The 24,495-nt window shown below is 45.1% G+C and overlaps 1 protein-coding gene across 1 annotated transcript in view; it reads left to right on the forward strand.

The window, feature by feature from the left end:
- The window catches only part of LOC137333172 (ribitol-5-phosphate xylosyltransferase 1-like), a 74,067-nt gene extending 55,126 nt beyond the window's left edge, over positions 1-18,941 (forward strand). The window contains 2 exon segments of the mRNA XM_067997358.1: positions 18,239-18,495; positions 18,497-18,941. Coding sequence (XP_067853459.1) covers positions 18,239-18,495; positions 18,497-18,941 — 702 coding nt within the window.
- The last annotated feature ends 5,554 nt before the right edge of the window (positions 18,942-24,495 follow it).

The following is a 24,495-nucleotide window of genomic DNA, read 5'->3' on the forward strand; positions in this document are numbered from 1 at the left end:
TGTGAACAATAATGGGAGTGTGTATAATAATGGGAGTGTGTATAATAATGGGAATGTGAACAATAATGGGAGAGTGTATAATAATGGGAATGTGAACAATAATGGGAGTGTGTATAGTAATGGGAATGTGAACAATAACGGGAGTGTGAACAATAACGAGAGTGTGAACAATAACGGGAGGGTGTATAATAATGGGAGTGTGAACAATAATGGGAGAGTGAACAATAATGGGAGTGTGAACAATAATGGGAGTGTGATCAATAATGGGAGGGTGTATAATAATGGGAGAGTGTATAATAATGGGAATGTGAACAATAATGGGAGAGTGTATAATAATGGGAATGTGAACAATAATGGGAGAGTGTATAATAATGGGAATGTGAACAATAATGGGAGTGTGGATAGTAATGGGAATGTGAACAATAATGGGAGTGTGTATAGTAATGGGAATGTGAACAATAACGGGAGTGTGAACAATAATGGGAATGTGAACAATAATGGGAGGGTGTATAATAATGGGAGAGTGTATAATAATGGGAATGTGAACAATAATGGGAGAGTGTATAATAATGGGAATGTGAACAATAATGGGAGTGTGTATAGTAATGGGAATGTGAACAATAATGGGAGTGTGTATAGTAATGGGAATGTGAACAATAATGGGAGTGTGTATAATAATGGGAGGGTGTACAATAATGGGAGTGTGAACAATAATGGGAGTGTGAACAATAATGGGAGGGTGTATAATAATGGGAGGGTGTATAATAATGGGAGTGTGAACAATAATGGGAGCGCTTCAATGAAGGGAATGTGTAAAATAATGAGATAGTATTAATAATGGGAATAGGTACATACGAACATACGAATTAAGAGCAGGAGCAGGCCAATCGGCTCCTCGAGCTTATTCTGCCATTTGATAAGATCATGGCTGAGCTGATTGTGACCTCAACCCTACTTTCCCGTCTACCTAACCTTTGACTCCCTTGTTAATCAGGAATCTATCTAACTCAGCCTTAAAAATATTCAATGACCCTGCCTCCACCGCTCTCTGGGGAAGGGAATTCCGCAGACTCACGACCCTCTGAGAGAAAAAAATTCTCATCACCTCCGTCTTAAATGGGAGACAACTTATTTTGAAACTGTGGCCCCTAGTTCTAGTCTTTCCCACAAGGGGAAACATCCCTTCAGTATCTACCCCTTCAAGTCCCCTCAGGATTTTATATGTTTCAACAAGGTCACCTCTCATTCTTCTAAACTCCAGTGTATACAGGCCCAACTTGTCCAACCTTTCCTCATAAGATAACCCCCTCATTCCAGGAATCAGTCCAGTGAACATTCTCTGATCCGCCTCTAAAGCAATTATGTCCTTTCTTAAATAAGGAGACCAAAACTGCACAAGGTATTCTAGATGTGGTCTCACCAATGCCCTGTACAACTGCAACAAAACATCACTACTTTTATATTCCATTCCCCTTACAATAAATGTCAACATTCCATTTGCCTTCCTAATCACTTGCTGTACCTGCACACTAACTTTTTGTGATTCATGTACTAGGACACCCAGATCCCTTTGTGCCTCAGAGTTCCTCCATTTAAATACAGCTTTTCTATTCCCCCTGCCAAAGTGTACAAGTTCACATTTTCCCACATTATACTCCATCTGCCAAATTTTTGCCCACTCACTTAACCTATCTATATCCCTTTGCAGACTCCTTATGTCCTTTTCACAACTTACTTTCCCACCTACCTTTCCTACCTACCTTTGTGTCATCAGCAAATTTAGCAACCATACATTCGGTCCCTTCCTCCAAGTCATTGATATAGATTGTAAATAGTTGAAACCCAAGCACTGATCGCTGTGGCACTCCACTCGTCACATCTTCCCAACCTGAAAATGATCCATTTATGCCTATTCTCTGTTTCCTGTTCGCTAACTAATCCTTTATCTATGCTAATATGAAGTCAATGGGAATCAGAGGGAGAACTCTCCAGTGGCTGGAGTCATACCTAGCACAAAGGAAGATGGTAGTGGTTGTTGGAGGCCAATCATCTCAGCCGCAGGACACTGCTGCAGGAGTTCCTCAGGGCAGTGTCCGAGGCACAACCATCTTCAGCTGCTTCATCAATGACCTTCCCTCCATCATTAGGACAGAAATGGGGATGTCCGCTGATGATTCCACAGTGTTCAGTTCTATTCACAACCCCTCAGATAATGAAGCAGTCCGTGCCCGCATGCAGCAAGATCTGGACAACATCGAGGCTTGGGCTGATAAGTGGCAATTAACATTCGTGCCAGACAAGTGCCAGACAAGTGACCATCTCCAACAAGAGAGAGTCTAACCACCTCCCCTTTACATTCAACACCATTAGCATTGCCGAATTCCCCATCATCAACATCCTGGGGGTCAACATTGACCAGAAACTTAACTGGACCAGCCATATAAATACTGTGGCTACAAGAGCAGGTTAGAGGCTGGGTATTCTGCGGCGAGTGACTCACCTCCTGACTCCCCAAAGCCTTTCCACCATCTACAAGGCACAAGTCATGAGTGTGATGGAATACTCTCCACTTGCCTGGATGTGTGCAGCTCTAACAACACTCAAGAAGCTCGACACCATCCAGGACAAAGCAGCCCACTTGATTGGCACCCCATCCACCATCCTAAACATTCACTCCCTTCACCGCGCACAGTGGCTGCAGTGTGTACCATCCACAGGATGCACTGCAGCAACTCGCCATGACTTCTTCGACAGCACCTCCCAAACCCGCGACCTCTACCACCTAGAAGAACAAGGGCAGCAGGCACATGGGAACAACACCACCTGCATGTTCCCCTCCAAGTCACACGCCATCCCGACGTGGAAATATATCGCCGTTCCTTCAACGTCACTGGGTCAAAATCGTGGAACTCCTTTCCTAACAGCACTGTGGGAGTACCTTCACACGGACTGCAGCGGTTCAAGAAGGCGGCTCACCACCACCTTCTCAAAGGCAATTAGGGATGGGCAATAAATGCTGGCCTCGCTAGCGACATCCACATCCTATGAACGAATACAAAAAAAAACTTATACCTTGAGCCCTTATTTTGTGTAGTAGCCTTTGATGTGGCACCTTGTCAAATGCCTTCTGGAAATCGAAGTACACCACATCGACAGGATCCCCTTTATCCACGTTGCTTGTTACTTTATCAAGAAACACTAATAAATTAGTCAAACACGATTTCCCTTTCACAAAGCCGTGTTGACTCTACCCAATTTCATTGAGATTTTCTAAGTGCCCTGCTATAACCTCCTTAAAACCAGATTCTAGCATTTTCCCTACGACAGATGTTAAGCTAACTGGCCTGTAGTTTCCTGCTTTCTGTCTCCCTCCTTTCTTGAATAGAGGAATTACATTCGCTATTTTCCAATCTGATGGGACCCTTCCAGAATCTATGGAATTTTGGAAAATTAATAGCAATGCATCGACTATCTCTGCAGCCACTTCTTTTAAGACCCGAGGATGAAGTCTGTCAGGACCTGGGGACTTGTCAGCTTTTAGTTCCAATATTTTTTTCAGAACCCTTTCCCTGGTGATTGTAAATGTTTTAAGTTCCTCCCTCCCTTTCAACTCTTGATTCACAATTATTTCTGGCATGTTATTTGTATCCTCTACAGTGAAGACAAGTGCCAGGCAATGATCATCTCCAACAAGAGAGAATCTAACCAGCTCCCCTTGACATTCAACGGCATTACCATCGCTGAATCCCCACCATCAACATCCTGGGGGTCACCATTGACCAGAAACTTAACTGGACCAGCCACATAAATACTGTGGCTACAAGAGCAGGTCAGAGGCTGGGTATTCTGCGGTAAGTGACTCACCTCCTGACTCCCCAAAGCCTTTCCACCATCTACAAGGCACAAGTCAGGAGTGTGATGGAATACTTTCCACTTGCCTGGATGAGTGCAGCTCCAACAACACTCAAGAAGCTCGACACATCCAGGACAAAGCGTTTGCTCGATTGGCACCCAATCCACCACCTTAAACGATCACTCCCTTCACCACCGGCGCACCGTGGCTGCAGTGTTTACCATCCATAGGATGCACTACAGCAACTCGTAAAAGATCCCATGGTACTATTTCGAAGAAGAGCATTCGAGTTCTCCCCGGTGCCCTGGTCAATATTTATCCCTCAATCAACATCACTAAAACAGATTATCTCATCTTTATCACATTGCTGTTTGTGGATCCTTGCTGTGTGCAAATTGGACGCTGCATTTCCTACGTTTCAAAAATACTACATTGGCTGTAAAGCTCTTTGGGACGTCTTGTGGACATGAAAGGTGCTATAAATGCAAATCTTTCCTTAATAAATTTGCGTAATATTTTTAACTTAAAATGAAGTTTGAGCAATGCTCTTCTGCTTGCAAAGACTGGACGAGAGTCTGTGGAGGCAATGGATAAATATCAGGGTGGAAGTTACCGCTTGTTTGCATTAGTTTTGCGCTCAGATCCCACGCGATCTGGCGCAATCGGCCGAATCAGCGTTAAAGATCGGGGAATTTAAAATGTAGGTCAGTTATGCCCAATACCACTTATGCTCGTGTTTTCCGCGATCTTTAACGCTGATTCAGATTCAATTCGCCTGAATTAGGCCCCGCCCACAAAACTGGCCATGCCCCCCCCCTCCACCCCCAGGTGGCCGATTGTGCTGGTTAGGGAAGGTTCTTCAAATTGTGTTCATTTTCTTAGGCGCACAGGCACTAGTGGGCACGTATCAAAAAATATTTAATTTACTAAGAACCTGACTAACGTACTCCAATGAAACTAATAAATGGCTCAGTACAATTTTTTTTAAAAATCATTTTAAATCAGATTACTCATAGGTGTAGGACTGGACACTCTTATTAAAAATGCTATATTTTGTGATAAACCCATTTTCAGCTGTATTAATAAAACCGCACCAGATTCCCACTCTTCAATACATCGAGGGATACTTTTTAATGGAAAGAAAAAGGAATGATTATGTGCTGGTTTATGGAAGATTTTACATTTGTGATTATGCAAATGTTTGTTAGTCGAAACTTGAAGCGTAACTTAATCAGCGCAATTTAATTGGGCCCAAAGCTGCCCCAAGTAGCTTAAAATAATAATTACCAGAGAGGATTTGACGTGCACTGTCCAAGCTGTTTTCATTAGCTTACCTAGGATGGGATAAGCACTCCGTTTAACGTCTCATCCGAAAGATGGCACCTCCGACAGTGCAGCACTCCCTCATTACTGCACTGGAACGACGGCATAGGTCATGTGCTCAAGTCTCTGGAGTGGGACTTGAACCCACAACCTTGTGGAAGTGCTAATCACTGAGCCATGGCTAAGACCTAAAGGTTACAAAAAATAAAGACCGAGGACAAGGTAGTCTTTCATTTAGAATAGCAGCATGTAACGAGAGCGAGATCATCCATAAATCCTCGGGCCACTTAGTGGAGGAGAAGATGTGACCTCTGGCCAGGGCAGAGGCAGTAAGCCAAGCGGAACTGTGAGCTCAGGTTACTCACAAGATTCTACAACATCTTTGGAAATGAAAAGCAAAAACCTTCATTAAAACTGTTGCTGGTCCAGTAAAAGAAAGTGAGCATCCATCACATGAAATCATAATCAAAGCATGTGTGCCAAAAAAAGTCCAAAGTGCTTGCAATGTATTTAGAGTTCCTTCACAATGTATCTAAACATACAATGGAACATCAACAGGCAGGTAAAAGTTTAATTCAGTGTTGGAGTTCCTCCAGGAATCAAAAGCAGCTCTTGCAGTTTGTAATGTCATCAGGACCTGGAGACTGACCTGCAATCCTTAACTCCCTTCCTTCCATTAATCTCGGGCATAGCTCCACTTGATCAATGGCTGTGCTAGGCTGTTAGCTCTGATATAATTGAATTCTGCACTTTGTGTGGAAGATTTTTAGAGCTGTTTTTACGCGGGATGCGTTATTTATTAAGCTACGACATTTACAATGAGAGAGGTTTAAATAACTATCATTGAGGCCCATAGAAGTATCACAAAATGGTACGTGAGGATCAATCACAAAAGGTGAGTTTTTGAATAAAACAATTTTTCTTTTTATAGTTTGGTACAGTGTTTTTTTAAGGTGATCAAAGTATTCGACACAGCTTTTTTTTCATTTGAAAGCACTTGCATTTATACAGCACCTTATAACATCTCCAAGAAACATCCCAAAGCCTTTCATGTGGAACGGTTTACATTGTACAGTTACTGTTGTTATGTGGGTAAACAAAGGAGGAGTTAGAGAATCTGTGTTGATTGTCTTGCTGTTAGGACTTTGTTTAAAAAGAGATTTGTGTGAGTCTAAAATAAATTGAAGAGTAAACATTGTCTTCACAAGATCACTGTGCCTGTCTTTAATTCTGTTCAGGTCCCTGTTCCACCACAATATCGTATAATCTGTCAACCAGCAGCTTACCAGAGGAACGATCCAGGTCTAGCCTCCCTCTGCTGGGTACATATGCAAGTATGTAATGCAGCCTGAAACATTGCAGCTGTCAACAGCAGCAGGACTTCTTTTAAAGAATGAACGTCACCATCATGGTTCCCTGGCAGAGTTTCCCTTCCTGAAATGAGGGTCACTGAGGCTAATTGTAGCGCTGATATCAGCTAACTCAGGACAGACTGTGGACTGAAACTGGGACTTCCTTTGTCTGTGAGACTCACTGTGTCATTAGCCCCATTTCTTGGTTGAAGTAGGATTACCTCTTTTGGGGGGAGGAACAGTCACTGTTCAGTTCTGGAGAGGCTGAGTGTTCCTCTCATTGTTGTCAAGATGGCATCGGGTGTGAGTAGAAGAACTTGCATTTATATAATGCCTCTCACAACCTCAGAACGACCCAAAGCGCTTTACAGCCAATGGAGCACTTTTGAAGTGTAGTCACTGTTGTAATGTAGGGAAACATAGCAGCCAATTTACAAACAGCAAGGTCCCACAAACAGCAATGAGATAGATGACCAGATCATTTTTTTAGGTGTTGGTTGAAGGATAAATGTTGGCCAGGACACCGGGAGAACTCCCCTGCTCTTCTTCAAACCAGTGTAATGGATATGTTACTGGACTAGTAATCCAGAGGTCTGGACTAATAATCTGGAGTCATAAGTTCAAATCCTGCCATGGCAGCTGGGGAATTCAATGAATTAAATCAAATAAAAATCAGGAATAAAAAAAAACTAGTATCAGTAATGGTGGCCATGAAACTTCTGGATTGTCGTAAAAACCCATCTGGTTCACTAATGGCCTTAAGGGAAGGAAACCTGCCTTCCTTACCCGGCCTGGCTTATATGTGACTCCAGACCCACAGCAATGTGGTTGATTCTTAATCGCCCTCTGAAATGGCCTTGCAAGCCACTCAGTTGTACAATCTCGGTACAGAAAGTCACAATAAGAATTAAAACAAGACAGACCACTAGGCACCGGACACGACAAAGGCAAACCAAGCCCAGTTGACCCTGCAAAGTCCTCCTCATTAACATCTGGGGACTTGTGCCAAAATTGGGAGAGCTGTCCCACAGACTAGTCAAGCAACAGCCTGACATAGCCATACTCACAGAATCATACCTTTCAGCCAACGTCCCAGACTCTTCCATCACCATCACTGGCTATGTCCTGTCCCACCAGCAGGACAGACCAACCAGTGGTGGCGGTACAGTGATATACAGCCAGGAGGGAGTGGCCCTGGGAGTCCTCAACATTGACTCCAGACCCCATGAAATCTCATGGCATCAGGTCAAACATGAGCAAGGAAACCTCCTGCTGATTACCACCTACCGTCCTCCCTCAGCTGATGAATCAGTCCTCCAAGTTGAGCACCACTTGGAGGAAGCACTGAGGGTAGCAAGGGCACAGAATGTACTCTGGGTGGGGGACTGTGGCAGGTGGTGAGTGAACCAACACAAGGGAAAAACCTACTTGACCTCGTCCTCACCAATCTAGCTGTCACAGATGCATCTGTCCATGAACACCGCACAGTCCCTTGTGGAGACGAAGTACCATTCTCACACTGAGGACACCAACGAACGTGTTGTGTGGCACGACCACCGTGCTAAAAGGGATAGATTAAGAACAGATCTAGCAGCTCAAAACTGGGCATCCATGTGGTGCTGTGGGCCATCAGCAGCAGCAAAATTGTATTCCAGCACAATTTGTATCCTCATGGTCCGACATATTTTTCACTCTACCATTACCAACAAGCCAGGGGATCAACCCTGGTTTTCAACGAGGAGTGTAGAAGAGCATGTAAGACGTACCTAAAAATGAGGTGCCAGGAATACATGCATGCTAAAGAGTGGAAGCAACATGCTATAGACAGAGCTAAGCGATTCCACAACCAATGGAACAGATCAAAGCTCTGCAGTCCTGCCACATCCAGTCGTGAATAGTGGTGGACAATTAAACAACTAACGGGAGGAGGAGGCTCTGTAAACATCCCCATCCTCAATGATGGCAGAGTCCAGCATGTGAGTACAAAAGACAAGGCTGAAGCGTTTGCAACCATCTTCAGCCAGAAGTGGTGAGTGCATGATCCATCTCGGCCTCCCCCCGAGATCCCCACCATCACAGAAGTCTTCAGCCAATTCGATTCACTCCACGTGATATCAAGAAACGGCTGAGTGCACTGGATACAGCAAAGGCTATGGGCCCCGACAACATCTCAGCTGTAGTGCTGAAGACTTGTGCTCCAGAACTAGCCGCACCTCTAGCCAAGCTGTTCCAGTACAGCTACAACACTGGCATCTACCCGACAATGTGGAAAATTTCCCAGGTATGTCCTATCCACAAAAAGCAGGACAAATCCAATCCAGCCAATTACTGCTGACTACTCTCAATCATCAGCAAAGTGATGGAAGGCGTCGTCAACAGTGCTATCAAGCGGCACTTACTCACCAATAACCTGCTCAACGATGCTCAGTTTGGGTTCCGCCAGGACCACTCGGCTCCAGACCTCATTACAGTCTTGGTCCAAACATGGACAAAAGAGCTGAGTTCCAGAGGTGAGTTGAGAGTGACTGCCCTTGACATCAAGGCAGCATTTGACCGAGTGTGGCACCAAGGAGCCCTCGTAAAATTGAAGTCAATGGGAATCAGGGGGAAAACTCTCCAGTGGCTGGAGTCATACCTAGCACAAAGGAAGATGGTAGTGGTTGTTGGAGGCCAATCATCTCAGCCCCAGGACATTGCGACCTCTACCACCTAGAAGGACAAGAGCAGCAGGTACATGGGAACAACACCACCTGCACGTTCCCCTCCAAGTCACACACCATCCTGGCTTGGAAATATATCGCCGTTCCTTCATTGTCGCAGGGTCAAAATCCTGGAACTCCCTTCCTAACAGCACTGTGGGAGAACCTTCACCACACGGACCGCAGCGGTTCAAGAAGGCGGCTCACTACCTCCTTCTCAAGGGCAATTAGGGATGGGCAATAAATGCTGGCCTCGCCAGCGATGCCCACATCCCACGAATGAATAAAAAAAAGTTCCTCAGGGTCGTGCCTTAGGCCCAACCATCTTCAGCTGCTTCATCAATGACCTTCCCTCCATCATAAGATTAGAAAGGGGGATGTTCGCTGATTATGGCACAGTCTTCAGTTCCATTCACAACCCCTCAGTTAATGAAGCAGTCCGTGCCCGCATGCAGCAAGACCTGGGCAACACCCAAGTTTGGGCTGATAAATGGCAAGTAACATTCATGCCAGACAAGTGCCAGGCAATGACCATCTCCAACAAGAAAGAGTCGAACCTCCTCAATGGCATTACCATCGTCAATCAACATCTGGTCACAATGACCAGAAACTTAACTGGACCAGCCACATAAACTGTGGCTACAAGAGCAGGTCAGAGGCTGGGTATTCTGTGACTCATCTCCTGACTCCCCAAAGCCTTTCCACCATCTGCAAGGCACAAGTCAGGAGTGTGATGGAATACTCTCCACTTGCCTGGATGATGGCAACTCCAACAACATTCAAGAAGCTCGACACCATCCAGGACAAAGCAGCCCGCTTGATTGGCACCCCATCCACCACCCTAAACATTCACTACCGGAGAACCGTGGCTGCAGTGTGTACCATCTACAGGATTCACTGCAGCAACTCGCCAAGGCTTCTTCGACAGCACATCCCAAACCCATGACCTCTGCCACCTGGAAGGACAAGGGCAGCAGGGACATGGGAACAACACCACCTGCACATCCCCCTCCAAGTCACACACCATCCTGACCTTGAAATATATCGCCCGTTCCATCATCGTCGCTGGGTCAAAATCCTGGAACTCCCTACCTAACAGCACTGTGGGAGAACCTTCTCCAGACGGACTGTAGCAGTTTAAGAACACGGCTCACTGCCACCTTGTCAAGGGCAATTAGGGATGGGCAATAAATGCTGGTCTTGCCAGCGACGCCCACATCCCGAGAACGAATTTAAAAAATCAGTGCCATGGGATCTTTTGCATCCACCTGAGAGGGCAAATGGGGCCTCATCTCATCTGAAAGACAGTACTTCCAGTACACAGCCAACTACATACTCTTTGAAGTGTAGTCACTGCTGAAATATAGGGAAACGTGTCAGTCAACCTGTGTACAGTACAATGCTCCCTCAGTACTGCACTGATGATGCAAAGCAATGTGAACTACATTGATAGGCACATTGGTAAAGCACCCCTGGGAGTTGGTAATGATCCCAACAATGTAAGAGAGCAGAATTATTATTTATGGTAAAACAAACAGCAAGATTGCTGAGTCAACCTGCGGTTAACAACTATACCTGCAGCGATTTAAATCCAAGTGGTGGTGGGTTCAGTAACTTTCACTAATCAGTCAGTTCAGATGATGCGACTGACATTCGTTGCTTAAAGGAAAATATTCACAAAATCAATAGAGCTAGACAGAAAAACACAATAGTGTATTAAAGAGTCACAGCCGCATCCAGCAAGTGTCCTCAACCCTCTAGTTTGCAAAAGACATGCATCTCAAAAAATGATGCTGCAGAGGGTGCGTGGGTGGGCTCACCAGGTAAACCTGTTACCATCTCATTGGGTCTGGGAAACTGGAGAGAGGGAACAGCTCTGTCCTTGTTGCCCCGCACAGCACGAGAAGGAACTATTCATTTGATTAATCCTGCAGGGTACATCACTGTTCTAATTCTGATCTTCATTGAGAGCCCTGAAGGGCTTCTTAATGGGAACAAATGCAACAGCCAGATGCGCCCCTCTTTGGCGATCACGTGATTAAGCTGAAGTCGTGTCTCAGTAAACCTCTATCAGGCATTTGGGGCGTTTGCTGATGTACAACTGACTATGTGAATATGTAAGCTGTTGACTTGGTGATTGCTTAGCAACCTCGGTTCTGCTCAAGAAACCAGGTCCTAAATCACTGCTCACATGTGACCATATTGTATTGGTCTCTTTGGTGATGTACTTCAACAGAAATGAAGTAATCAGCCACTGACTGTTCATAACTCTGTTATTTTCTCCATTTCTATCTTGTATTGTTGTATGAAGTAAATGAATAAATACCAAAACAAAAAGTGAAATAAATTGGATCCCAATGGTAAAACCCTCTTTAAAAGAGGTCCTAAAAGAGAGACCATCAGTATAAAAAGGGTATCAAAAGAGAGATTCCCTGTGTACTCCCCACTTGCCTGGATGGGTGCAGCTGCAACAACACTCAGGAAGCTCGATACCATCCAGGACAAAGCAATTCACTTGATCAGCAGCCCATTCTCCCCCTTAAGCATCCACTCCTTTCACCACCGGGACACCGTAGCTGCAGTGTGTACTTTCCCTAGGATGCACTGCAGCAAGCAGCCAAGGCTTCTTCGATAGCACCTCTCAAACCTCCATCATCTGAAAGGACAAGAGCAGCAGGTGCATGGGAGCACCATCACCTCCAATTTCCCCTCCGAGTCACACACCATCCCAACTTGGACATATATCATTGTTCATAGACTAGAATCATAGAATCTTACAGCATAGAAGGAGGCTATTCAGCCCATCATGTCTGTGCCTGCTCTTTGAAAGAGCTGTCCAATTAGTCACAGTCCTCTACTCTTTCCCCAAAGCCTGTTACTCTGTCAAAACCCTTTCATCAAAATCCTGTAACTCCCTAACTAACAGCATTGTGGAAGTCCATTCAAAACATGGACTGCAGCAATTCAAGTAAAAGGGTCACCACCACCTTCTCAATGGCAACTAGGAATGGGCAATAAATGCAGGCTTTGCTAGCAACATCCACATCCGAGAATTATTACTTTTTTTTAAAAAAGGGATATACCTGTGATTAGGAGCTCAGCCGCTGATAGGTGGGAAACCTGGTGCTACTGCTGGATTTAAAGGCCTGATCTGGGTTTTCTTCTGCTATGACCAGAGTTAGAGAGGAAAGCACTGTGAATTGCAGCTTAGGAAGCTCCATTACAAGAAAAAATGTAAGGAATGCAGAAGGCCAGAGAGTGACCTGTTTCCCTGAGAGAATTCTCCCGTCAGGCATGAGGCAGAGTAGATGGCACTCTTTGCCCGAAGAAGAATGGGGTGAGGTGAAAAAAGAACAAAGCACTTGAGAACAACACGGCTCACAAGAACACACTGCCAGAAGAAGGTTGATGATCTAACCAGGAAAGATAAGGTAATAAAAGCCAGTGTTTCCCTTTACTAAAGAGCACACCTACATTACAACAGTGACTGCATTTCATAAGTAATTCATTAGCTGTAAAGTGCTTTGGGAACGTCCTGAGGTCGTGAAAGGCACTATATAAATACAAGGTTCTCTTTCTATGTGTAACCCTTGCAACAACAACTTGCATTTATATAGTTGGGTAGAATTTTCTCAGGGCTTCTCCGAGTTTCTAATAGATGTACAGTAGTGCAGTGGTTATGTAACTGGACTAGTAATCACGAGTCCGGGACTAATAATCCCAAGAATGTGAGTTCAAATCCCACCATGGCAGTAAGAGAATTTGAATTCAGTTTAAAAACAAATATGAAAACTGGTATTTTTACTGACCATGAAGCTGTCAGATTGTTGTAAAAACCCAACTGGTTCACTCATGTCCTATGGGGAAGGAAACCTGTCGCCCTTACCCAGACTGGCCTATGTGAGACTGTAGTCTCACACCAATGTAGTTGACTCTCAACTTCCCTTATGAAGTAGCCTAGCGAACCACTCAGTTGTATCAGGCTAACTAGGGATAACAACAACAACTTGCATTTATATAGCACCTTTAATGTAGTAAAATGTCCCAAGGCACTTCACAGAAGCGATTATCAAACAAATTTGACACCGAGCCACATAAGGAGATATTAGGACAGGTGACAAAAAGTTTGGTCAAAGAGGTAGGTTTTAAGGAGCGTCTTAAAGGAGGAGAGAGAGGTGGAGAGTATTAGGGAGGGAATTCCAGAGCTTAGGGCCTAGGCAGCTGATGGCACGGCCGCCAATGGTGTGGTGATTAAAAACGGGGATGCACAAGAGGCAAGAATTGGAGAAATGCAGAGATCTTGGAGGGTTGTAGGGCTGGAGGAGGTTACAGAGATAGGGAGGGGTGAGGCCATGGACAGATTTGAAAACAAGGATGAGAATTTTAAATTCGATGTGTTGCCGGACCAGGAGTCAATGTACGTCAGCGAGTACAGGGGTGATGGGTGAATGGGACTTGGTGTGAGTTAGGATACGGGCAGCAGAGTTTTTGGATGGGCTTAAGTTAACGGAGAGTGCAAGGTGGGAGGCCGACCAGGAGAGCATTGGAATAGTCGAGTCTAGAGGTAATAAAGGCATGGATGAGGGTTTCAGCAGCAGATGAGCTGAGGCAGGGGCAGAGACAGGCGATGTTACAGAAGTGGAAGTAGGTGGTCTCGGTGATGGTGTGATTATGGGGTCGGAAGCTCATCTCAAGATCAGATAGGATGCCAAGGTTGTGAACGGTCTGATTCAGCCTCAGACAGTGGCCAGAGAGAGGGATGGAGTTGGTGGTGAGGGAACAGAGTTTGTGGCGGGGGCCAAGACAATGACTTGGTCTTCCCAATAAATGCCCACATCCTGAGAATGAATTTAAAAGGAGAAACGGTGTAAATGGGCATTACACTGTTTCTCCGGAGTTTCCGCCGATCTTCCATTGAAATTATGGCCGGAGATCGGGAGAACTCTCACAGGAATTACTGGCATAAGATACAGCCTAAGGCAGTTCAGTGATAGGCAGAAGGAAAACAGACTCCCAGCCAGGAAGGTGACCAAAGACGTAGTCATTGGCTTTGGCTTAAAACCAGGTTCAACATCCTATTCAGTGACTGAGAAAGGTCTGAATGGTAGAGGAGGGGAGAGAAATAAAGCAAAAGAGTTGTTTGAGCAGTGCATTCAGCATTTTAAGGGATTACCCTCTATAAAACTACAGTGTAATGAGCCAGGATTAATTAATAATGTCCTAGTTAAGGATCCCCTTGGAATGAGTGACCATAACATGGTTGCATTCCATATCCAATTAGAGGGTGAGAAGGTTGGTTCTCAAACAAGTGTACTGAGCTTGAATAAAGGAGACTATGATGGTATGAGAACGGAATTGATTAAAGTGGATTAGGAAAATAGATTAAAGGGTAAGACGGTACATGATCAGTGGTGTTCATTCAAGGAGTTATTTTACAACTTTCAAAAAATATATATTCCACTGAGGAAAAAAGGGTGTAAAAGAAATGACAGCCATCCGTGGCTAAGCAAAGAAATTAAGGATAGTATCTGACTAAAAACAAGGACATATAAGGTAGCCAAACTTAGTGGGAGGATAGAAGATTGGGAAGTCTTCAAAAGACAGCAAAAAGTAACTAAAGGATTGATTAAGAAACGGAAGATAGATTATGAAAATAAACTAGCAAAAAATATAAAAACAGACAGCAAGAGTTTCTATAGTTATATAAAAAGAAAAAGGGTGGCTAAGGCAAACATAGGTCCCTTAGAGGATGAGACCGGGAATTAATGGTGGGAAACATGGAGATGGCAAAAATGCTGAACAAATATTTTGTTTCAGTCTTTACGGTAGAGGACACTAAGAATATCCCAACACTGGACAAACAGGGGGCTCTAGGGGGGAGGAGCTGAATACGATTAAAATCACTAAGGAATGGTACTCAGTAAATTAATGGGACTCAAGGCGGATAAATCCCCTGGACCTGATGGCTTACATCCTAGGGTCTTGAGGAAAGTGGCAGTAGGGATTGTGGATGCTTTGGTAATAATTTTCCAAAATTCTCTGGACTCGGCAAAGGTCCCGGCAGATTGGAATACTGCTAATGTAACACCCTTATTTAAAAAGGGTAGTAGGCAGAAGGCTGGAAATTATAGACCAGTTAGCCTAACATCTGTGGTGGGTAAAATTTTGGAGTCTATTATTAAGGAGACAGTAGCAGAACATTTGGATAAACATAATTTAATAGGACAAAGTCAGCATGGCTTTACGAAGGGGAAGTCATGTCTGACAAATTTGCTTGAGTTCTTTGAGGACAGAACGTACAGGGTGGATAAAGGGGAACCAGTGGACGTAGTGTATTTAGACTTCCAGAAGGCATTCGACAAGGTGCCACATAAAAGATTATTGCTCAAGATAAAGAATTACTGGATTGGGGGTAATATTCTGGCATGGGTGGAGGATTGGTTATCCAACAGGAAGCAGAGAGTTGGGATAAATGGTTCATTCTCGGACTGGCAACCAGTAGCCAGTGGTGTTCCGCAGGGGTCAGTGCTGGGTCCCCAACTCTTTACAATCTATATTAACGATTTGGAGGAGGGGACCGAGTGTAACATATCAAAGTTTGCAGATGATACAAAGATGGGAGGGAAAGTGGAGAGTGAGGAGGACATAAAAAACCTACAGGGGGATATAGACAGGCTGGGTGAGTGGGCGGAGATTTGGCAGATGCAATACAATATTGGAAAATGTGAGGTTATGCACTTTGGCAGGAAAAATCAGAGAGCAAGTTATTATCTTAATGGCGAGAAACTGGAAAGTACTGCAGTACAAAGGGATCTGGGGGTCCTAGTGCAAGAAAATCAAAAAGTTAGTATGCAAGTGCAGCGGGTGATCAAGAAGGCCAACGGAATATTGGCTTTTATTGCTAGGGGGATAGAATATAAAAACAGGGAGGTATTGATGCAGTTATATAAGGTATTGGTGAGACCGCACCTGGAATACTGCATACAGTTTTGGTGTCCATACTTAAGAAAAGACATACTTGCTCTCGAGGCAGTACAAAGAAGGTTCACTTGGTTAATCCCGGGGATGAGGGGGCGGACATATGAGGAGAGGTTGAGTAGATTGGGACTCTACTCATTGGAGTTCAGAAGAATGAGAGGCGATCTTATTGAAACATATAAGATTGTGAAGGGGCTTGATCGGGTGGATGCGGTAAGGACGTTCCCAAGGATGGGTGAAACTATAACTAGGGGGCATAATCTTAGAATAAGGGGCTGCTCTTTCAAAACTGAGATGAGGAGAAACTTCTTCACTCAGAGGGTAGTAGGTCTGTGGAATTTGCTGCCCCAGGAAGCTGTGGAAGCTGCATCATTAAATAAATTCAAAACAGAAATAGACAGTTTCCTAGAAGTAAAGGGAATTAGGGGTTACGGGGAGCGGGCAGGAAATTGGACATGAATTTAGATTTGAGGTTAAGATCAGATCAGCCATGATCTTATTGAATGGCGGAGCAGGCTCGAGGGGCCGATTGGCCTACTCCTGCTCCTATTTCTTATGTTCTTATGTAATTGGCCGGATTGGATTTGTCCTGCTTTGTGTGGACAGGACATACCTGGGCAATTTTCCACATTGTCGGGTAGATGCCAGTGTTGTAGCTGTACTGGAACAGCTTGGCTAGAGACGCAGCTAGTTCCGGAGCACAAGTTTTCAGCACTACAGCCGGGATGTTGTCGGGGCCCATGGCCTTTACTGTATCAAGTGCACTCAGCCGTTTCTTGATATCACGTAGAGTGAATTGAATTCGCTGAAGACTGGCTTCTGTGATGGCGGGGATATCGGGAGGAGGCCGAGATGGATCATCCTCTCGGCACTTCTGGCTGAAGATGGTTGCCATCTCTTCAGCCTTATCTTTTGCACTCACGTGCTGGACTCCGCCATCATTGAGGATGGGGATGTTTACAGAGCCTCCTCCTCCCGTTAATTGTTTAATTGTCCACCACCATTCGCGACTGGATGTGGCAGGACTGCAGATCTTTGATCTGATCCGTTGGTTGTGGAATCGCTTAGCTCCTATGTCACACCAACATGGTTGACTTTTAACTGCCCTCTGAGCAAGCCACTCAGTTGTTACAAAATAGTGGGCAACTAGGGATATGCAATAAATGCCAGCCTTACCAGTGATGCCCACATTCCGAGAATTAATTTTTAAAAATCAGACAAATTTATTTGGATTGATGATGGTCAACTGACCAGATTCTGCAGGAGTGGGGACTTTGCCACCTTCATGAATGGGAATGCAGTGAGTGACTGAACATTTTATCATTACTATATGAAAGGGCAATGATGCTTCACAGTGGATTTGAGGAATGATCGTTTTTGAGACATTCACCTTCTCATCCAGTTTGACAACTATTTCTCCAGTGCATGTCATATGCAGTATAAGCTGGAGTGTGTAATAAGTCAGCACATGGAGGGACTGAGAGGATCTCATAAAAAAAGAGTCTTGAGTCCAGTCTAACATGTTCTGATGGAGTTGATAAGCAGAGAGAGGAGGATCAATCCGTGCTTAAATTTCTTTCTGATCATGTATTTTTCGTCATCAGTGAATGTTGTTGCAGACAGCAGGCTTCCGTGGTCTCATTGTTCACATTGAACTGGTGGCACTCAATGGCAAGTTTTGAACTATTGATAGTGGGCTTGACTCCATTGACTGTTACAGGAATATCCTATGCTAAACAAATTAGAGAAATGGAAGGGTGTTTATTATAAATTCCTTGCCTAACTACTGGCTTTGCATTGATCACCATGTACTAAATTAAAACGTTAGGTGAGCTGTATGTTTTAGTTGACAGTACAGTTGGTTCAATGTAAAGTGCTTCCGTCATTCAGATAAGACGTTAAACCAAGACCTTGTCTTGTCACCCGAGTTCGGATGGAACTTTTTGAGGAAGAGCAGGGTAGTTGTCTCAATTTCTTGGTCAACATTTGCACTTGTGGAGGAAACCAAATGAGGGACCAGAAATATAAGACAGTCACCAATAAATCAATGGATTGAGCCCTACCTCAGAAATCACGGAGGATTTATTGATTTGATTTTTCTGGTGTATGACAGCCCTTGGGTAAATGAAGAGGATGTTTACCAGTGGCCGCTGGGAGTGGCAACCTACAGGAACTTCCCCATTGTGGATCTCAACAATTTAATGTTGCATTCTTCAAGGCCATACTTGTGTAACTTCCTCGGAACTGTCTACAAAGGCTCCTCCAGGGAAATCTTGCTGGATATATTGAGGAGAGAGACTCAATACAATGTGTCTTATCTCGGTTAGAGAACAGTGGCTACCTCAGGAAACAAGTGAAAGTTTAAAGAAGTACCAAGAAGCTTTGCTGCAAAGTGACCTCACGTTGTGCCCAGTGGGAATAAATACCGAATGCTACAGAATTTATGAAGCCTGCTCTTACGGCTCCGTTCCAGTTGTTGAAGACATCATGATGTCGGGACAATGTGGCAACTCGTCGGTATTCCAGAACGCCCCGTTACGACTTCTGAAGTTAATGGGAGCACCGTTTATTTTCATTAAAGACTGGAAAGAATTGCCTGCTATTTTAGAGAAGGAGAAGGCGATGAGCCTGCAAGAAAAGAATCAGAGACGGAGAATTGTCATCGAGTGGTTTAAGCAGTTCAGAACTCAACTGAGGCAAAAATTTATTGATATCCTGGAAAACAGGTTTTTTTAACAACTTGGATCTCCTTCCCAAGACAATCCTAGCAGCTGTTTACTGTTGTAAACTACATGAATTGGACAAACACTTGAAGGGAAAACATTTACAGGGCTTTAGAGAAAGGGCAGGGGAATGGGACTAATTGGATAGCTCTTTCAAAGAGCCGGCACAGGCACGATGGGCCGAATGGCCTCCTCCTGTGCTGTACCTTCTTTGAAATCCAATAGGGAATTCAGGAGAAACTTATTTATCCAAAATGTGGAGATGCCGGTGATGGACTGGGGTGGACAAATGTAAGGAATCTTACAACACCAGGTTATAGTCCAACAAATTTATTTTAAAATCACAAGCTTTCGGAGATTATCCCCTTCGTCAGGTGAATGAGTGAAAAGGTTCTCAAATCGCATATCTTATACTAGGCTGGGACAGCATCACACCAATCAAAAGGTGTCGTTGTTATTCAAACAGGCCAGTCACGGAGAACAGCACGTCCCAGTACGCTGGATATACATTGTGTCAATTACACAGACAGACAGAAAGAAACCCAAATGGCAGAGAGAGAGAGGGAATATTAAAAACATAATTTTTTTTCCCCTTTTTGCTGGTGGGGTTACGTGTAGCGTGACATGAACCCAAGATCCCGGTTGAGGCCGTCCTCATGGGTGCGGAACTTGGCTATCAACTTCTGCTCGACGATTTTGCGTTGTCGTGTGCCTCGAAGGCCGCCTTGGAGAACGCTTACCCGAAGATCGGTGGCTGAATGTCCTTGACTGCTAAAGTGTTCCCTGACTGGGAGTGTAGAACTGGCTACCACAAGCAGTAGTTGAGGCGAATAGCATAGAGGCATTTAAGAGGAAGTTAGATAAGCACATGAGGAAGAAAGGAATAGAAGGATATCCTGATAGGGTTAGACGAAGGGGAGTCGGGGGGAGGAGGTTCACGTGGAGCATAAACACCGGCATAGGCCACTTGTGCCGAATGGCCTGTTTCTGTGCTGTAAATTCGATGTATTTCTAAGTAGTTTTGAGAAGGTTTTCAGAGGAAGAAAGGTCGTTGAAGAGGTGGGGGAAGGGCAAGGGGATATAATCTTAACATTAGAGCGAGGCGATTCAGGAGCGAAATCAGGAAGCACTTTTTCATACAAAGGGTAGTAGAAATCTGGAACTCTCTCCCCCAAAAGGCTGTGGATGCCGGGGGACCATTGGAGCTTTCAAGACTGAGATCGATAAGATTTTTGTTGGGTAAAGGTATCAAGGGATATGGAGCTATGGTGAATAAATGGAGTTGTGGTGCAAATCAACCATGATCTAACTGAATGGCGAAGCAGGCTCGAGGGGCTGAATGGCCTACTCCTGTTCCTAATGTTCCTATGTTATTTTCCTAGGTGGAAAAACTTAGGACCCAGGTGGCTGAAGGCCCTACTGCTACTGATGGGACAGCGGATACAAGGGGAAACACGAAAGGCCAGAGTCAGAGGGGGTTATATGGCTGTGGAGATCGTGGAGATGGAGAAGGGCAAGTCCACGGGGAGACCTAAAGATGAGGATGTAGACTTTAAATCCTACTTAGAATTATTTCTTGCTCACTGTATTAAAGCACTGAATGCCCATTACATGCAGGGGGCATTTTGTATCCCCAGCTTTCACCTGGAAGTGTTCCTTTGCTCACAACCTTATATACTTTCAGCCCAGAACAGCTCTCCCATTGAATGTAGCTTCACGCTGACATATACTAATCACAATAACTCATCATGACAATTGGAACTTTCCACTTATTGTAATTTGGTTGAGGGAGAAGACAGCCCATAACAAAAGAGAATGAACATGACCCGAGGAGGGCCCTCTAATTTAAGTCCGTTAACCCTGTATGAAGATGAAGCACTCTGGTTAGAGAGGTTACACGTGGTGTCGGAAACGCGGAAGCAGGAGGAGCTGCCACAAGCTCAGGGAATGTACGGTTAAAGGGGAATTCCCATTGAGAAAACCATAGTGCTCCTGATAAGAACATAAGAACATAAGAAATAGGAGCAGGAGTAGGCCAATCGGCCCCTTGAGCCTGCTCCACCATTCAATAAGATCATGGCTGATCTGATCTTAACCTCAAATCTAAATTCATGTCCAATTTCCTGCCCGCTCCCTGTAACCCCTAATTCCCTTTACTTCTAGGAAACTGTCTATTTCTGTTTTAAATTTATTTAATGATGTAGCTTCCACAGCTTCCTGGGGCAGCAGATTCCACAGACCCACCACCCTCTGAGTGAAGAAGTTTCTCCTCATCTCAGTTTTGAAAGAGCAGCCCCTTATTCTAAGATTATGCCCCCTAGTTCTAGTTTCACCCATCCTTGGGAACATCCTTACCGCATCCACCCGATCAAGCTCCTTCACAATCTTATATGTTTCAATAAGATCGCCTCTCATTCTTCTGAACTCCAATGAGTAGAGTCCCAATCTACTCAACCTCTCCTCGTATGTCCACCCCCTCATCCCCAGGATTAACCGAGTGAACCTTCTTTGTACTGCCTCAAGAGCAGGTGATGCCTAACCAACTGCCCCAAAGGCTACTGGTCATCCAAACGGCAACAGCAGAAAAACAAAAAAAAGAGATGTAGAAATAGCCTTCGGATACCTCTACCCATTTTCTTATAAGCTTAAATATTTCTGTACCTGGCACACCTTGACACTCTCACTTGTCACTACTGCACAACTTTGAATATGTTCGTGTTTGGGCAGATACATTCAGCGGCTGCTACCACTTCTGAAGGGAAGTCCTTGATGCGACGGTCATTGCCAGCCAAGGGCGAGCTGAACCCAGACTCTTGGCTGCTCTTCCGGCCTGACTTGCCCCTGCTCCACTTGACATCAGACAGATGAAGCCCGGCGGATATTTGGGGCTCTCCGCCCCTTTTACACCGAGTTCCTGGGTGTGACTGATCAGAAAAGCTAGCTGTATATTTACACTTAAGGCTGAAATAGCGTGTCAGTCACTTACGAGGCCCACAGTGGCCTGTATGGCTTCTAGACCTGGCCATGTATTATTGATCAAAACACTTGGCCAAAACTGTTGAAGTTGCAGAGATTGGCTGGGTATTCCTTATAATTAATACTTCCATCTCCTGAAATAGTCATCACGATGGTTTTATTATTAAGGGGGGGGGGAATAAATGTTCCTCTTGACAAATGTGATGGCTAAGTGTCTACAGTTAGCCAGTGAATGAGAGGTGCCTTGATGTGGTGATATTTTGGGTTGAATTCTAATTCCATTGCTTGGAGTTTTGATGACAGCAGAGAGCTCACAATGCATAGACAGCACTCTCGAAGTCTTTGTGTTGCATTGATCTTCTTTCTCTGTAAATAAGCAAAAGCAATTGTTGTCTTATTTGCAGCAAAGGTAACTCAGACACAAGGGCGGCACGTAAACATGTCCTTCCAACCAAGACAGGTGCTTTCAGAGAAGTGCGCCATCCAAGGTCACCAGCCAGAGCTCTTGTATAAACTGAATGGTTGTAAGGGCTTTTCAGCTACTTTAAGACCTGCTGGTTTATTCATACCATTGTTTTTTTCTTGAACAACGAGTTGCTGATGACATCAGTCAGAACAAGCTGGGAGGGCGTGATGATTCCTGACAGCCTGAGGAAGCTGCATGAACATCATTAAATACAAATGATAGGATTTGACAAGAGGCCATAGGGTCAGAAACTGCATTCCAGTGGTGATAATTCATCTCTCACTCACTGCCAAGCTTCCATAATCGATCCACGCTCATTTACTCTGATTATGATCATCAATAAATGTCCAGAAATACACTGCAAAAAATAAGAGCTTTAAAATGTTTTAAAGCAGGGATGTCAAACAGGCCCGCAGACTTCCCCCTCAGAGGCGGACTGGCTGTGGGGAATTGGTCCGCGTGTCTCCCCCGAAGCCGCAACCGATCGAAGCTCTGGAACTTTCTGGAGCCGCTCGTTCCCGAGGCTCCTCCCCCGCTCGTGCTCGCTGATCCTCCAATCACAGCTTCACCTGTTCCCGCTCGCTCGCTCGCTCTCTCTCGGGCCGCTCGCGCTTTTCCCGTTGGGTTTGAGCGCTCAGCTCGCGCCCGTCCATCAGCCCCTTCACCCACTCTGCAGCGGGACATCGCACCTGTGCTCTGCAGCGAAACACCCGTTTAAATTAGATATATCTGACAATAAAAGGTGGAGCAGGGAAATGGAGATGAGAGGGGGTTCGACGGGGAGAGAACCCGCTTCGCCCGTTAAAAAAAGGAGCAAAACATAAAGGCTGAAAAAAGAAAAAGCTGAGGAAAAGATCAAAAGCTGGCGAGTGACGCAGACCTGGATGAGGAGGTGGTCACAGCTAGGGTCCTCTCTGAGACCAAACCCAGGGACCACTTACATCGAGAGACCAAATCCAGAGACCGCTTACATCGAGAGACCAAATCCAGAGACCGCTTACATCGAGACACCAAATCCAGAGACCGCTTACATCGAGAGACCAAATCCAGGGACCGCTTACATCGAGAGACCAAATCCAGGGACCACTTACATCGAGACACCAAATCCAGGGACCACTTACATCGAGAGACCAAATCCAGGGACCACTTACATCGAGAGACCAAACCCAGGGACCACTTACATCGAGAGACCAAATCCAGGGACCGCTTACATCGAGAGACCAAATCCAGGGACCACTTACATCGTGAGACCAAATCCAGGGACCACTTACATCGAGAGACCAAATCCAGGAACCGCTTACATCGAGAGACCAAATCCAGAGACCGCTTACATCGAGAGACCAAATCCAGAGACCGCTTACATCGAGAGACCAAATCCAGAGACCGCTTACATCGAGAGACCAAATCCAGGGACCACTTACATCGAGAGACCAAATCCAGGGACCGCTTACATCGAGAGACCAAATCCAGGGACCACTTACATCGAGAGACCAAATCCAGGGACCGCTTACATCGAGACACCAAATCCAGAGACCGCTTACATCGAGAGACCAAATCCAGGGACCACTTACATCGAGACACCAAATCCAGGGACCACTTACATCGAGACACCAAATCCAGAGACCGCTTACATCGAGACACCAAATCCAGAGACCACTTACATCGAGACACCAAATCCAGGGACCACTTACATCAAGACACCAAATCCAGGGACCACTTACATCGAGACACCAAATCCAGGGACCGCTTACACCGAGAGACCAAATCCAGGGACCGCTTACATCGAGACACCAAATCCAGAGACCGCTTACATCGAGAGACCAAATCCAGGGACCACTTACATCGAGACACCAAATCCAGGGACCACTTACATCGAGACACCAAATCCAGAGACCGCTTACATCGAGACACCAAATCCAGAGACCACTTACATCGAGACACCAAATCCAGGGACCACTTACATCGAGACACCAAATCCAGGGACCACTTACACCGAGACACCAAATCCAGGGACCGCTTACACCGAGAGACCAAATCCAGAGACCGCTTACATCGAGAGACCAAATCCAGGGACCGCTTACATCGAGACACCAAATCCAGGGACCACTTACATCGAGAGACCAAA

This window comes from Heptranchias perlo, chromosome 15 (genome assembly GCF_035084215.1).
Source record: "Heptranchias perlo isolate sHepPer1 chromosome 15, sHepPer1.hap1, whole genome shotgun sequence".
NCBI classification, from domain to species: domain Eukaryota; kingdom Metazoa; phylum Chordata; class Chondrichthyes; order Hexanchiformes; family Hexanchidae; genus Heptranchias; species Heptranchias perlo.